General features: G+C 39.9%; 1 protein-coding gene across 1 annotated transcript in view; it reads left to right on the top strand.

Moving 5' to 3' along the window:
• Positions 1-17,152, top strand: part of LOC124613817 (beta-1,3-galactosyltransferase 4) — a 718,801-nt gene that overhangs the window by 583,018 nt on the left and 118,631 nt on the right. Inside the window, exon 3 of the mRNA XM_047142539.1 lies at positions 1,778-2,532. Within this exon, the coding sequence (XP_046998495.1) occupies positions 1,778-2,532 (755 nt within the window). The remainder of the gene's footprint in view (positions 1-1,777; positions 2,533-17,152) is intronic.

Raw genomic sequence — 17,152 nt, 5'->3', positions numbered from 1 at the left:
GAGCACTTTCAATTATTTATTGCTCAAGAACCAAACATTGTACAGGTATCATACATATGTCATTTTGAGGAGAAACCCTGAAGTTTTTTTTTTTCATGTATACCCCCACAGCGTACTTTGATATATACAGGGTGAAAAGTATTTAAACTGACAAACTCTGGGAGGTTGTAGGGGACATCAAAACAAATATTTTTCCCTAATGTCGTTTTTTCCTATGAGGAGTATTTAAACCGGTAGAGGAAGAATTCTCTGGCGGCAAACTTATTAAACCAACAAACACTTTTCCATTTTTTTACGACCAAGAGACAACACATTAACACAACCCAATTTGAATCACAGTAGATTTTCAAAAATGCCTCCATTGACATGTAAACAAAGTTTACACCGTCGGATCATGTTCTGTCTGATACAGGCAAAAACCCCAGGAGTATCTTGAATTGTTCCTGCTGCTGCTGCTACTATCTGGGCTACCAGATCCTCTTCTGATGCGACAGGAGTTGTGTAAACAAGGTCGCGCATGTCTCCCCACACAATAAAAGTCCAGAGGGGACATATCTGGGGATCGAGCAGGTCACGGTACAGGACCACCTCTGCTAATCCACGTTTCTGGGAACCCTCGGTCCAGGAATCGACAAACACGACGATTGAAATGTGCTGGCGCCCCGTCATGTTGGAGCCACATGCTTCGTCTTGTAGGGAGCGGGACGTCTTCCAGCAAGTCTGGAAATGCTCTGGCGAGAAAATTGTAGTATTGCCTGCCATTTAATGGCCTACGTATCAGATACTGCCCAATTAAACAGTCCCCAACAACACCGACTCACACATTAACGAAGAACCGCATTTGTAGATCAATCCGCTGTGCGGCTCGTCCGTTGCTGTGCGCTACGCAGTACCCACCAACCGCATCAGTGTACTCACTGCAGGTGTGTCGCTCCATTAGTAAACAGAGACAATGCACTACTACACTGGTGGACAGCAGTTGGCTACAACGGAAGAGCGTAACCTGTACCAACTAAAGATCGTAATACGGCCTCTAACAACTGAAGAGCGTAATACAGCCTCCACCGGTTTAAATAATCCTCATAGGAAAAAATGAAATTAGAGAAAAATATTTGTTTTGATGTCCCCTACAACCTCCCAGAGTTTGTCGGTTCAAATACTTTTCACCCTGTGCATTAAATACTGAGCATCGATTCTGATACATTTGATGATCGTTGTTCTATCCCTAATGAAGAGCTGTCAGGTTTGCTTTTGCGCCCGCATCTCGTGGTCGTGCGGTAGCGTTCTCGCTTCCCACGCCCGGGTTCCCGGGTTCGATTCCCGGCGGGGTCAGGGATTTTCTCTGCCTCGTGATGGCTGGGTGTTGTGTGATGTCCTTCGGTTAGTTAGGTTTAAGTAGTTCTAAGTTCTAGGGGACTGATGACCATAGATGTTAAGTCCCGTAGTGCTCAGAGCCGTTTGCTTCTGCGGTTACACGAGCTTTCGGCCAAACACTCGCCTAGTTTTAATGACTTGGCGCAGCTGAAAAAGAGTTTTTTATTCAATGTTTCATCACCACGAGACTGCATTCTTACATTATTCTATGCTTCCAGTCCGGTGCTGTGTTGAATGTGTGCTGTAAGTCTCTGAATTAGGGTGGTGACTATAACAGTGTTGTCAAATGTCCTCAGGAGCGGCGAATGCGTCGACACCGCAGCAGCAGCAGTCGTCGTCTTCGGCGTCGTGGGGCAGCGGCTGGGGCGGCGGGGGCGGCGGCGGCGGGGCGGCGGCGGCGGAGCGGGCGCCGCTGCTGCTGGTGCTGGTGCACTCTGCGCCGGACAACGCGGAGAAGCGCGCGACGATCCGGGCGACGTGGGGCGGCGCGGCGGCGCGCGCGGGCGCCGACTTCCGCGTGCTCTTCCTGCTGGGCGACGTGGGCGGCGGCGAGCGGCAGGCGCGCCTCGACGCCGAGAACCGCCGCCACGGCGACCTGGTGCAGGGCAACTTCCGCGACTCGTACCGCAACATGACGTACAAGCACGTGATGGCGCTCAAGTGGGCCGCCTACCATTGCCCGGGCGCGCGCTACCTGCTCAAGGCGGACGACGACGTGTTCGTGAACGCGCCGGCGCTGCTGTCCTTCCTGGCGCGCGCCCTCTCGCCGTGGGGGGCGCGCCGGCTCATCCTGTGCGCGCCCTTCCCCTACGCCTACGTGAAGCGCTCGTGGCGCAGCAAGTGGCGCGTGTCGCCGCTCGAGTACCCGGGCCGCGTGTACCCCGCGTACTGCGCCGGCTGGGCCGTGCTCTACTCGCCCGACGTCGTCTTCCTGCTGTACGAGCAGGCGCAGGCCGGCCCCTACTTCTGGATCGACGACGTGCACGTGACGGGCACGCTGGCGGCGCGCGCCAACCTCACGCACACGCCGCTCGGCTCGCTGGTGCTGTCCGAGGCGCAGGTGGCCGCCGTGCTGGCCGGCGAGCCGCCGCCGCAGTTCCTCTTCGGCGCGCCCAACATGTCGCTGGACGCCATCCGCCGCCTCTGGCGCGTCGTGTCGCGCGCCCACGCCGGCGCCGCCCCCGCCACCGACGCCGCCGACGGGGGAGACCACTCCTGACGACCGTGCCGCCGCCGCCGCCGCCGCCCCGCTGCCCGACAAGTGCCTTCGCAGTCGACTGTCGCCTTCGTCTCTCTCTCGGGGGTGCTCCTACTAGAACGTTCGCCTCGCCTCTCCGTACTGACTTTTCTGGCCACCGGCCGGAAATAGCGGGCGACCGAATCGTAGTACAGTAATTGCCGAGTTCACTGACGGAATATCCTTTTCTCAGTCGTCGTTTGAGTGTTTCCGACTGCGAATCCGGCCGTACCTAGCCTGACGTACCGTATCCAATCTCTGGTTTGGTAGCCACAGCCGACAGTATTTTAGCCAAGTATCTTGTGGAAATTGTGATACACCGAGCTTTCACTAAATGCGACTTGAAACCGACAGTTTCTTTCCAGGTATTGCTTTCTGTACTTCGATAAATCGACAGTTTCATTTCGTAAAATGTTAAAAAACGAACACTTTTTGTATTTCTCAGAACAATAATGACTATACTACTCATTAATTTCCTTCCGAACTTAGTTACATAAAAAAATCACTAAACATTCTCTTTAAATTATTGCTCTGATTCCCCCACTACCTATTCAAACCAAAATTTTGCTCCTATTGAATTAACTTAGTTCATTTTAAATTCACTACAAAATTTGGGTGTATCAATTATACGTATTCTTTTTCATTTTCCCCTTGCTTTGCTTTCTTGCTTCATTATCTCTTTTAAGCCACTTTGGTGAATAGTCACTTAATCTCCTTTTTTCTTTACGTTTCTTGATATTCAGTTGCACTAGTATAAGCTCCAAACAAACTTGTATCTGTTGACAGTAGTACCACATGACACCGTACTTGTGTAACAACTTCAGGAACAAATTTGCTTTTACTGCAAAAGTAAAATTCCGAACGTAGTTACTTAAAAAAATCACTAAACGTTCTCTTTACATTACTGCTCTGATTGATTTCCCCACTACCTATTCAAACCAAATTTCGATCCTATTAAATTAACTTAGCTCATTTTAAATTCACTACAAAATTTGGATGTGTCAATTGTACCTATTCTTTTTCATTTACTCCTTGTTTTGCTTTCTTGGTTCATTATCTCTTTTAAGCCACTTTGGTGAGTGGTCACTTAATATACCTTTTTCTTTACATTTCTTGAGATTCACTTGCACGACTATGAGCTCCAAACAAACTTGCACCTGTTGACAATAGTACCACCCGACACCCCACTTGCGTAATCACTTCAGCAACAAATTTGACAAGGTAGTCCAGATCAGCTCAACACCAATAACTCGACAGTAAAATTATTTACACAGTTGCTCCTTTAGTGCCTTTCATACCACATACTTCATTTTTCTTTTATTGTGGTAAATCTATACCAGCCAAGTTTATTACTTACTGCCCACTGCTACCAGATACTGACATTACTCGTATTGCTTTGTCACCACAAAAACACATAGTACCACTTCACGTGTAATATATTTAACGTGAATAGGCAAAAGTGATGCAGGAGAGATTTACTATGACAAACAGGGTATTGATTGTTATCCTGTGATAAGGTACTGTGTAACATATTCACAAAAAAAAATTGATTTACATCTGCACCTGTTGGCCGGCTAGTCTTGGAATATTGTGATGATGACGCAAAATTAAATGAGGAAGGAGCAGCTTCAATTGCAGAAGTCGCAGTGTGAGAGACAGGTCGTGCTCTGTCGACTGGTAATGTTGTGCCAAAGTTTTCAAGGATTTCCGTATTCACCATTAAAAACCACGTACTTCACATTTCTGCACCTAGTATACCGTGCAACGTTCAGAACCGTGTAGGTTGGTTGTTACAAGGAAATTATTTTAGAAGTTCTACTCGTCAAAATTTAACCTGAAATGAACTCAACTGCAGAACTATGCAAGTGTATCTTTTACTGCACTTGTCAGTTGGAATTCTGCTCACATGACAGGGAGCACCCATTATGGATGCAGCAGTTGGTTTACATTTGTTTCAATGCAAATGAGGAAGGCTAGTGATATGTTCTTAATTGTGGCTATATGGGAGCCTATTAAAATTGACTTACGCTTAATGATAAATGACAGTATGTACTTAAATTTTTAAAAGAGGAGTTGAATACTCTTTAGAATTTAGGATATAGCCATTTGTGTATTCTCACTGAGGAAATGGTACCACTTCATTTAGATACATTTTTTGAAGAAACTGGAACGGCAACTATGCTTAGGTATGTAGCCTAATATTCAGGCCTTTAAATGTTGTTCAAATCTGTCTGTAATAACTTCCTAAGAATTCATTTCCCTCCTCTGAATGAATGTTGAAAACTGAATAGGCTTTAGTACTTAGTGTGTTGATGTTGTATTGTTGCATCTGTTACCTGACCTGAACTATGATAATGCTAACGTATTGTACTTTACCGTATATAAATACAGTCCCTCTAAATATTTTTGTGTGTCTCACTGTCAGGAAGTCCAATATAAAATACTAAATATACATTGGTTAAGTTTATTCACATTTGATGTAAGTAGCCTCAGTTGTGACATAAGGATGGTCACAGTGCTGGTAAGATGTACCTTTTGGGAAGCCTTCCAGTGTTACTAGTTTACATGTTTCATACTGTGTGGAATGGGTCCAAATCAGAATTCAGTAATTATTGTGTACGTTCAGACAATTGTGAAGATATGTCTACATGTGGGAGTACTACCAAGCCAGTATCTTGCCAGTAGGGAGAAAAACAATGGTAGACTCACTGGGAGATATGATTGGATAACTATATTGTGCATTACCTGCATTTAATGAGATTAAGATATCTTTTATGAACAAATTTAATTTTGATAAGTGTTTTAGGTAGATTAAATAGTAAGATGTGGTTAATTAGTTTTATTAGCTTATTTATTGCAGATACAAGTGATATAGTATTTTATTACTCAAAGTTGTCATATTTATACCACAAGTCGAACACAGGTTATGAACGATAGTAATATGAATTTACTTGAAGATAGATTGTTTTAAAATTCTATGAAATGCCTATGGCATTCCTGAGTATCACTGCAATATAGCAGTGGCCTATTTTCTTCAAGTCTATAAACATTTGTAGAGAGTAGCTCTAATTTATACAAGGAATCTTCTGTGTAGCTAGTCTGCACAGAAAGTGATGGTATGGTATTGTTATACCATTGTGTAGTACTGCTTATAATCTTTTTGTTAACAACAAACTTTCTTTTTGGTACTGATGGAATATTTAATCTTATTAATGCACATGGAAACTTTGATACATTGTTAGACTAGGAGAGATTGTGAAACGAAATTTGTTCTTAGTCAGTGAGTTAAAAAATAAAAATAAAAATCATCTTATGTGGTAGAAATAGTTATTTATTTGAACTTTGTTTCTAATTTGTTAATGGGAGATAGTGAGAATGCAAATGTAAATCATGAATATGTACATTTTTACAAAGTCATTTCTTTTCAATGCCATATTTTGAGAATGATTCCATTCCATTTAAAAATTACACACACATCTTCCCCAAAAACAATTATAATCTAACATTTACTTTCCAGAATAATTTCTTTGTACGCTAAAATAGTGAATGTCACTTTGCTGCAAAATTGTTCACAACATTACTACCTTCCTCTTAAGTATCAGTTTGAAAAAATAAATAAATTAAAATTGGAAAAAAATTGTTCCTTAAAAATTCTCTTTCGATCATGCATTTTCTTCCAACATTACAAAATTTAAATAAGATTTGTGTGTTTTGGGAAAGCAAATATTCTTTATGCAGTCATAATATGAAGCAAGCTACTGTACCATATGTGGTCCTGAAAGAGAGAAACTGAAATTTTTACCCTGTGATCTGTAGTCACTGTGTGTAACATAAAAAAACGTGTTAACAGACACATTACTATTTTTAAAATTTCTATTTGTCTACTCCAAAACTAGTTGCTTTTAATTTTTATAATTGTCTTGGTCAGATATTGCTCTTTCTTTGTAGTATGGTTGTGTTCAGGGAGTTAATTTTTGGAACAGTTTCTTATCCTTCTTTAAACTCTTATGTATTCTGAGTAGTTGATATTTTTAGCTAAGTTACATATAAAGTCTGTTCCACTTCCATTGTCCAATATTAGTACTACTGATAAACTAATGCATGAGACTAATATTAGCAACACCACATTTTTACTTTAATATTGTCAGTGAATTTGATGTTTTTATTGAAATAACTTTTTTATGAAGACACTTGTCACTTGTCACATGTTCTAACACTGAAGAAAGAAAAATGAAAAACACATTTTGCCAAGAAGAATGACTGTTTAATGTGACTAAGGCTGTATGCCCGTATCCAATATTAGTGAGTTTGTTTCTTAAGTATGCAGAGAGACCAACTTTCAACATACATCTGACTAATAAAATAATTAATGAGTGTCTGGTAAAGCAGTGAGGTTACAACAAACAGTGAAAGTAGGAGTGATGTAACTTCAGTACTGGGAATATGATGTAAAAGTACCTGAATGTTTAAAGCTCGCTACTCTTTTTCTCTGTTCATTGGACAGAAAAGAAAATTGAACCCAACATCCTCCTTCCTTGACTTCCTTGAAACTCCTATGTATTGTGAGTAGCTGATATTTTTAGATAAGTTATTTGTAAGAATATGCTGCCCATCCAGTATCCAGCTTTTTATATTTTTATTTATTCATTGTGTTGTGTGTCCCTTTGGTTTGTCAGTGATGGGAACTGAAGTATGCCCATGTCTGTTTAATCCAGGAGATAGTGATTACAAGATCTTAGCATTTCTTGGAAAATGTGTTTGAAGAAATCAGTTAGAAGCGTCCTTGTCACATTTCAAAGTTGATTCTCCTGCTTTATTGCTCAGAGATGGGGTGGGTGCTGCTACTTTAATAACACCGATGTATTTAAAAATACACACATAGTGTCAGGTATTAATTATTCTTTTGAAACTGAAGTTTGCTTCTTGCATAATTTTGTTGTAAGCCATGCTTTACAGTTATCAATTGTCTGAACGTAATTGTGGTGTGTGTACAGTGTTGTGGGAAATTCACATTTAAATTATAAAATTCAGGAATAAAGATGCCAAACATTGTCATGTATTTGTGTAGTTGTATACCAGGTGAATTCAATGTAACTTGAAAGTATGGAAAAGTACTTTAAGATATTTTCCTTACTAAAAATAAAGCTCCTTATCTATCTTCACAATAATCTTGTATTTCTGGACAGCTTCATGATGACATGTTGTGAGTTTCAATTTCTGTGTTCTACTTATCATTTCTTTGATGTGACTGAATTGTCAGCACCTTGCCATAAACTGATTTATACATTAGACTGATGGAAGGAGCTGATTGGCTGTTACTGATATTGCTTCAATAATAAAAAACTTATGAATCTCAAATGGCATGCTACATTATTGACTCCTCAAAATCTGGGCCACATGGGGGACAATAAGTTATTGTTAGTGAACTAATCTGTTAGTTGGTGTACATGTACTTAATGAAACATTGCTGAACAAAAGACAATATATTGCTTTTCAAAAGTCCAGTTGTTTACTATTCATAGTACTTGTTTAACTACATTGTCAATGCTTCACTTTCCACTGGTGATTGTTGGGAGTACAAGTAATGTTTTGGTATCATAATGCTCTCAGATTGAAAAATATTTAATTCTTCCTAATGACACAAAAGAGAATTCACTAGAAGATACATACAATGTCTGCATGATGTAGAGGAAGTCAAATACTACGTCTTCATATCCTTCGTTATGACGACTTTGTATCATTAATGACAAGCAATAGAAGTAGTAACAGAGAAAGAAGTAATAAAGTAAGCATCACAACTGTTTATGTGCACTAATAGTGATCAGTAGTTTTCACTTGATATGATAAGTGTGATAAAGCAAATACACTGCTCAGCAGACACATTTTCACTGCCATTTCCTGAATGAAAGCTACCTGATGGTGTTTTGGTCAAGTAACATAGTAAGGAAAGTATGTACGCAAAGCAGAAACATATGGGGAATCATCCTAGCAGCAATGAGGGCCACAAATGAAGACATCCAGTAGCATAAGCAATTTTGACAGAGGACAGGTTGCTAAGGTCCAGTGACTGGGAATGAACAATTTGTAAATGGCAAAGGTGGTTGATTGTTCATGTGCTGCTGTTATGAACAACTTTCTCTTTGAAAGGTGGTTGAAGGATGGTGAAACTATGAGTAGGTAACCAGTGTATGTTTATTTCGAAGAAAGTCAACTTCAAACTTGTTAATATACTTAAACAGCTAAAACATCTGTGGTGATTTATAAAATACAAATGAAACTACAGGTTGTTTACTGACATACAAGAGGGCTACATTACCTAAAGGTTGATAACACTATTGTTTAGAGATTACAATGTTTTGGTGTAATACGACAGTGGGAATTTTGCTCTCTGGTTTCAGGTCTTACTATGGTGTGCATACAAGCAGGATTCCTACACAAGTATTCTTGAATGGCTAACTTTAGTTGATATGTTAATGTCATCATGAGTTACTTCAGTTTGACTCGCATTGATGCAGTTGTTTGTGATATTACATTGATTGTATTGCTGAATGCCAGGGAGAAGGGTAATTTGTAGGTTCTGGAAAAAAAAATCAATAAATTAACATCATCAGACTTGATATAGATATTTGCTAGACTCAAGGTCTGCAGGAGTTCACTCTATCTGCAGAAGTTCACTGCACCTTTTCAAAGTAGCCTAAATTTTATTTGTATGAAGTACTGCTTTCTTGTAGGTAACTAAAAGCTATTTGGCATGTGATGGGCATATCTGGTGGAACACTTTGGCTGCCCGCTGTTTCTGCTAATAAATAGAACCAAATGAAGGTGATGCCATGCCATGCGACATTGCAAACATCTGACTCAAGCCCACCAGGTAGAAACTTCTAACTCTGATTAAATGAACTTAATAGTAGCCATGTAGGTGAGCAGGAAAATTCCAAATTTGACTCTTTAATTGACATGTACGCTACATTCGAGACTTACAAAGCACCAGAACATGGGTATTATAAGCAATGAAATTGGGAGGAAAGAATGCAGAAATGTACAGTATCATATTATCTTGTTATTAAGCATCAATAAAGATAAAAGTAACAAAAATTAATCAATGGAGCCCATGTCAGGTAGAGCCGAGTGACAGAGAAATGATGAGCAACAGCATTGCATGATGGCTCATTATCTAGCTGGTAGTTCACAACATCTTGCCATGCACTGATGGTGGCTAGCATTAGTCATTTGCAAGGCCTTCTGTGATGAATACAGAGACTGTGTTAACTGCTCTAGGACACTGGCAGAAGTGACAGTGTCTGCTGGGTCCCATTTAAAAACTCAGTCCCAATAAAAACCACCAGACTGTCAGGATAAGCACTATATTCTATTGACACCCTAAATTGGCATTGCTAAAAAAAGAAATGTCCATCTTACCAATGAGGTCTGTTAGGTTACCATTACCTGGCTGGTCCTTATTGCCAGCTATCTCCCAGGAACGCATCCCTGAACCGCTTGCATAACTCTTTGAACCGAGAAGCTTTCCCAATAATCCCATCACCTTGGTAACCAATAATAATTATGTTTCTGTAATAACATTTTGTATAAATAGAATGGTACAGCAGCTGGTCAAAGACTTGAAGAAAGTAGATACCAACAGCCATAATTTTATTTAGCTGCAAGTTTCAGTGACTCATTGGCACAATTTTCAGGCCTCTCTACACAAAACTGGGTAAGTCATCTAGTGGTTCATGTTATTATAGTGACCACTGTATCCAACTGGTTTCTGCAGTCTTCCAAAAACTTCTTGGTCGACATGGACCCTTCACAACTCTAACAACTGTTAGCCCAAGCTTTCCAGTTATGAGTCCCTCCAATTCCTCGAACACCATGCTTTCCATCTTGATTTCCACATCTGCTTACATTCCCCCACTAGGGTCCTTTACCAACTTGTCAGATTCCCTCCTCTCCTCACTCACATTGAACACCTCCAAATAACCTACACTACCTGCAAGCCCAACACTACCAATCCTATTGTGTTTGTTCTGCTTTCCAATCCTTGTGTGCTGCCATCTCTCTACCTATGTATCGCACCAACTGCCCAACAACACACCCTACAAGTCCTCTCTCAAAGAAATTTCAACTGTCTTCCTCTCCCAGACCAAAAACTCTGTCCCAGGATACACCCATCTTACAACCTCTGAATAAATCCCCTGCACTGGCTCCCTCCTCATCCTCTCCCACACCACACCACCTTCTTTTTTCCTTCCCTGTTGCCCCCCCCCCCCCCAACTTCATTTCCCTTCATATTTATAGATCCCAATACCAGCTAGCCCTCTCTGTCACCTTTGTCTCATCACCACCTGTCACCAGTCCTCAGTCCTCATCACCACTACTCTCCTATCTCCTTCAATATCAATCTTTCTTTTCATCAACAAACTACCATTCCAGAGCAAATCCTCTTCCAGTTTTAGAGAAAGAGCATGGTGCTCCATTTTTAATTGTCAATGTCTCTTCAGTCATGTTCAGTGTTTTCCAAGTGTGTAGTGTTCTTAAAGTGTTTCTCAAGAGTTCATTCTCCCATTAACATCACCTTTTAAAATATTTTTAAATTCGTCATAAGTATGTCACCTTCTTTTTTGTTTTAAAGTTTAAGTTAATGACTGCTTTATACTGGCTCAAAGTAAGGTTGATTGGATTCTTGCCAGCACATCACATGCCTCCTTCCAACTTACATATGGGGGGAGGGGGATGAAATAACAATAAAGAAAAAAAATTGGAATTTGTGTTGATGGCAACTACACTATTATATCTTGGAAGAGTGAGCCATTGTGACTTATTAAGGTTTCCTAAGAAGTATGCAGCAGAGTGTTGATTAGACTCAGATCAATATATAGCACTTTGCTTGTGTCTGCATCCCATGGTCGGAAGCTAGTAAGTCATTATCTCATTCATCAAAGACATTGGCAATATTTCTGTTTCTCTCTTTTAATATTACTCATTCAGGAATCAAGAAAAATGTGACTGTATTAAGTACTGCAGATGGTTTTCGTTGTATTAAACTGTGTGAGGGCTTCTCATTGTAATTATTCTAATAAATCAGAAGTTTATTTGAAATTAGCAATTTCATTAACTTAGACTAAAGTTCCCATCACATGCCTTTCTGAAGTAATAACAAATGTTTTGTGGTTAATGTTAGTCCGGATTTTTAACTTATCCCTGCCTAAATGAGATGTCTATTAGGAGTTGCTGTTGTATAATAGGGACACTTATGTAAATGTATGGTAAGTCAAGTTGTAGAGTGACAGACCTGTGTGTGCTGAACTCTCACGTTTCTCTTGTCTTGTTGTGTGGCATTGTCAGACCCTTTGGAGTAAATGAATCTATGATGCAGTTTCCTTATCCCATGTATTAGGACAGGAAATGACAATGTGTGGTATACAGAACTTATTTATTGGTTGAGCTACATCAGGCTATCTACAGGTGTATTAATACATGCATGCAGTAGCGAATATTGATTTTTGCAGGTATACCCAAAATAATTTGTTGACTGGTAAATTGTTTTGTAAGCTGGAATTTGTGAAATAATTTCTGGTTTATCTCTTGTTGGAATTTTTTATCAGTTGAAAGTGAAAATCAATAGTTGGTCATAATGAGATGAAGGGAACATTTTGAAGAAGATAGAGGGAGGAGGGTTACACAGATTACTGATTCAGTGAATTTTTCAGTTGATTTAATTAGTGGAATTAGCGATCAGCTAGAGGGTGTTATAACTAGCAGTCATGCTAGTGACAGACTACCAGTAGCTCAGAAAAAGGTGATATTCTAGGTAGTTCTGATGTAGTTCAACCATTGGGAATTAGCAGTAAATGTGATTCAAAGCCTTGATGGTTCGTTGTCCACATGCTGAACAATAGACTGTTAGTGTAACTACAGAAAAATGTTACAATCAGTCAAAATGTGAATCAGTATTAGGCTTGAATAGGATCATAAAACAACTAACAGAAGAATGAAGTGTCAGGACAATCAGTTTGGAAAAAAGAAATAATGTCATAGGGAATTAAAAGTAATAGAAGCTATTAGGAATTGTAGTGGTAGAGACTTGATGAAAAATTTCAAGATGGACTTAAGGCAGAGGTGTATCACAAAAAATGGAAACTAGTGTGAAGAGCTATAATGAAAATTTGGTAGTGACAATTAAGGCCATGGAAAGAGATGACTGAGAAATAAAGGGTTAATATTGGTGCTTCCTGAGGACAGCTAAATAGTCGCAGACGAAAGTACACCTGAGCTGATAAACCACGAGGTGCCTCATAATTTTGTGTCACACCTCTTTTTGCCAAGTGCAGTGGAGCAACTTGACATGATATGAACTCAACAAGTTGTTGGAAGTCCCCTGCAGAAATATTAAGCCATCCTGTCTCTGTAGCCATTCATAATTTCGAAAGTGTTGCTGGTGCAGGATTTTGTGCATGAACTTACCTCTCAATTAAGTCCCATAAAAATTCGCTGGGTTGCCAAATCATTGGTTTCAACTGTCCAGAATGTTCTTCAGACCTGTTGCAAACAATTGTGGCCCTGTGACATGGCACATTGTCATCCATAAAAATCGTACCATTATTCAGGAACATGAATGGCTGCAGATAGTCACTAAGTAGCCAAACATAAACATTTCCAGTCAGTGATCAGTTCAGTTGGACTGAAGACCCAGTACATACCATGTAAATGCAATCCACACCATTATGGAGCCACCAGTAACTTTTACAGTGCTTTGTTGACATCTTGGGTCCATGGCTTTGTAGTGTCTGCTCCAATCTTGAACCCTACCATCAGCTCTCACCAACCGAAATTGAGACACATCTGACTAGACCACAGTTTTCCAGTCAACTGAGGTCAACCGAAATGGTCACTAGCCCAAGAGAGGCACTGGAGGCAATAAAATACTGTTAGAAGAGGCACTCAAATTGGTCATCTGTGGTTGTAGACCATTAACACCAAATTTGCCGCACTATGATAACTGATACATTCATCAAACATTCCACTTTGATCTCTGCAGTTTCTTCACGCATTGTCACTAGTCTGTTAGCGGTGACAATTCTACATGAATTCTGCTGCTCTCTGCTGTTAAATGGAGGCCACCGCCCACTGTGTTGTCCATGTTGAGAGGTAATGCATGATATTTGGTATACTCAGCACTCTCTTGACACTGTGGAACTTGGGATGATGAATTCCCTAACAATTTCTGAAATTGAATGTCCCATGTGTCTAGCTCCAACTACCATTCCACTTTCAAAGTATGTTAATTTCTGTCATGGAGCCATAATCTTGTTTGAAACCTTTTTGCATGAATCTTCTCAAAACAAATGACAACTCTGACAATGCACTGACCTTTTATACCTGTGTATATGATATTACTTCCACGTGTATATGCACGTATCGCTATCCCATGACTTTTGTCTCCTCTGTGCATTAGTCCTTGAGGGAAGACATCAAGCAAATATACTATTGGAAGAGTTCCAAAGGTAATTTTATGGTAGAATTTCTAGTGTTGAGAAGAAGCTTGGCATTATTGAAAAATTGCAAAAACAATAGGCAGGCTAAGCATGTACAAAAATTTTTTTCAGGGTGTAAGAAAGGCGAGTAAGTAAAAAATTATAGTTGTACAAAGAACAGAGCTGATACAAGGCCAACAGGATGTTCCTCAAATGAGAGAACAAGCTTTATGTCTTACCAGATTGATGCTAGGATTCAAAGAACTTTAAGGAACTAAAGCTTAGTGCTGGAAAGGAGAGTGGAGAAGTAGGGGAAACGTAGGTAAACTAGGCCATTCAGGTACTCAATTAGTGAATAATTCAAACCAGAGTCCTAGTAGTATGATCACAGTCAGGAAGGGTGACTTGGAGGAAATAAAATCATTATTCAGAATCAAAGGTGGGTAAATGAAAATCAACAGAAGTAAGGAATTGATAGAAGAATTAAGTGAGAAACTCTGGAAAATTGAAAGGTTATGGGTAAAGGTGTTAGAGAAGAGCTAAAAAATAGTAGAGGTCAAATACCTGATGAAGGTATGAATATATTCAATGTAGGTGGACCTAGTTCTAGGTGTCATTGTGAAAGGAACAAACTACAGCAGAGGTACATACTGCAAAAATATCTAGTTTCAACTAGACTCAATTTTTAACTGTAACAAAGTTTCGAGAAATTCTCACAACAGTATTCAGCTGAGTGCTTGATTGGAACAATTTAATTATTCGCTTCCACCTATTTGGCCATATAGTCACAAAGTTGAATTTATGTGTTTTTATTTAGAAAGTAAACCTGCACTACGAATCCAAAAATTAGGCAGAAGTTAGGAATCATGTGAAGAGCTTAGACAAGTAATTTTATCTGCACATGGGTCTGAGGAAGTGTAGAATGGAGTCAAATATAGTGTCCTGATGATGGATTTTTGCAATTCTTTGGTTTGGCAGTCGTGCACAGTTCTTTGGACATATATAATCAGTTTTTATACAATCCTTTTAATCCTACTGAGTTGATTCATGCCTGTCTTATGAAATTATTTCGACATTCATGCTGGATTTGTCTTGCTGCTCATGTATAGGATGATTTGCAAAGTTTGTAGAGTTTGTTGCATCAACCTGACTATGACATCAAGAAGCAAAATTTTCAGAGTAGTCGTGTCAATCAAGACAAATGGACAAATTCAATGTATCATGAAAAAAGTAATTATGGTAGTACAGAAAATAATTTGCAGTATGCAAGATATGGGAATAACAAATTGAGGTTTGGGAATAATGTATGTATGAGACTAAGAATAATGATTAGAGGAAAAGTAGGAACAATTGATACGGTAGACATCTCAGTGATGAAGGAATGGAGGTAGTAATACAGGCAGCCACTGGAGTGATAACAATTGGTATCCAGTGACTGTGAAGTTCAGATTACCTGAGCTGAGAAATAACATTTGGACGGAGACTATGCCACCACTTCATTGACAGTTGAATTCTGTAGCTGCACTGGTTGCTGCCAACCAAATGAACCAGGCTATGAACTGTTGAAAATGATGAATTATCGGTATATGAGGGAGATTTTATTTGATCATGAGCAGAGGAATACAATAGCAAGTCTGATACTTCTGTTAAGTTAGGCCAAAAGGTTTTTTGCAAACTTTTTTGGTTCTGTGAAACCTAGTAGTTGATCAGTATTGTGTGTGGACTTCTTGTCCACACATCAAGCAGTACTGGACTTAAGTCATGTTGAAGTGTTGTTTGAGTATAATGGGTTGACACTGAAATTGTGCTTTAATAAACATGATATTAGAGAAAGGAATGCAAGTAATAGCCTTAAATTTTTAATGAAGCCAAGAGTATATTTTAAGTTGAGGTCTGTTGTGAAAGAGAATACATCTGGTGCCATTCTATTAGTAGGCTGTGACAAAGGCTTTAGTGTGACCAAGGTTGAATAAACAGAGGAGACCAATGAAGTAGTGAATAGAAGTTTATATGAAGTTTTATGCCATCACTCTTCTGTATTCTGTAAGGATGCAGAAACTATAAGGGATTTTCATTTCAATTTCAAGTTAGGGAACATAAGAGACTGTTTGTTAAACTATATTTGATATCAGTAATTTACAAAGAGAAAGCATTAAGAGTTACAGGTGACTGAGTCACTGGTTGACTCTTGTATACTGCTGATTGCAGAAAGTTAAGCATTGAGAAGCAAAGGTCTGCAACATGCCATGATAAGAGGATGTGTAGAACAGAAAAACCATAATAAGTGATTTAAATGGTAGAGAGGTAGTATGAATTCGGGCCCTACAGTGCCCTCTTTTGTATGACCAGAGAGATCAGTGCTATGCAACATTCAGTTGGTACGAAGCCATCATACAAAGTGGAAACTTGTAATCAAGTGTCACTATGCCTCACTGACATCACAGGGCTGAATAATTGATTTCTGGGTGGTGGGCCAGTTCTGCTACATTGCAGCTTGTACAGAGCATGCTGCTTCAATAGTAAGGTTTATGTGGAACCAGTGGAGCAAAGAGGCTCATACACAGTCCTGACAGGTACTGGATAACACAATGCGACCACAGCACAAGACGACCGCCATCTTGTCTGTTTGGCCATAATGGATAGAACAGCTTAATCCACTATGTTGACGCAATTTTGGAGCACTGCAACGGGTGTAAACACATCTGCATCAATGGTTTGATGCCATCTTCTGTGAGCTGGACTGGCATCATGTGTACCATAAGCCATAAAAGCAGCAGACTGCAATGGGCACATGAAAGCTGACAGTGGCGTGCTGAGTGGCCAAATGTAATGTTTTTGGATGAATCCCGCTTCAACTTGTTCTACAGTAACGGCTGCATATGTGTTTGACACTGCCTTGGTGATCGCAATTGAGCAGACTTTACTGTTAAGCAGTATAGAGCACAAATGCCAAGTGTGATGGTTTGGGGAGGCACTGCTTACAAGATGTGATCTCACCTCCTGTGCCTCGAGGGCACTCCAAAAAGCTACCACTAAATCAGGGAGGTTTTACAGCCTGAGGCCCTGG

Source organism: Schistocerca americana, chromosome 4 (genome assembly GCF_021461395.2).
Source record: "Schistocerca americana isolate TAMUIC-IGC-003095 chromosome 4, iqSchAmer2.1, whole genome shotgun sequence".
Classification (NCBI taxonomy): domain Eukaryota; kingdom Metazoa; phylum Arthropoda; class Insecta; order Orthoptera; family Acrididae; genus Schistocerca; species Schistocerca americana.
Note: the sequence above shows the minus strand (reverse complement) of the source record. Positions and strands in the feature narration are given on the sequence as shown.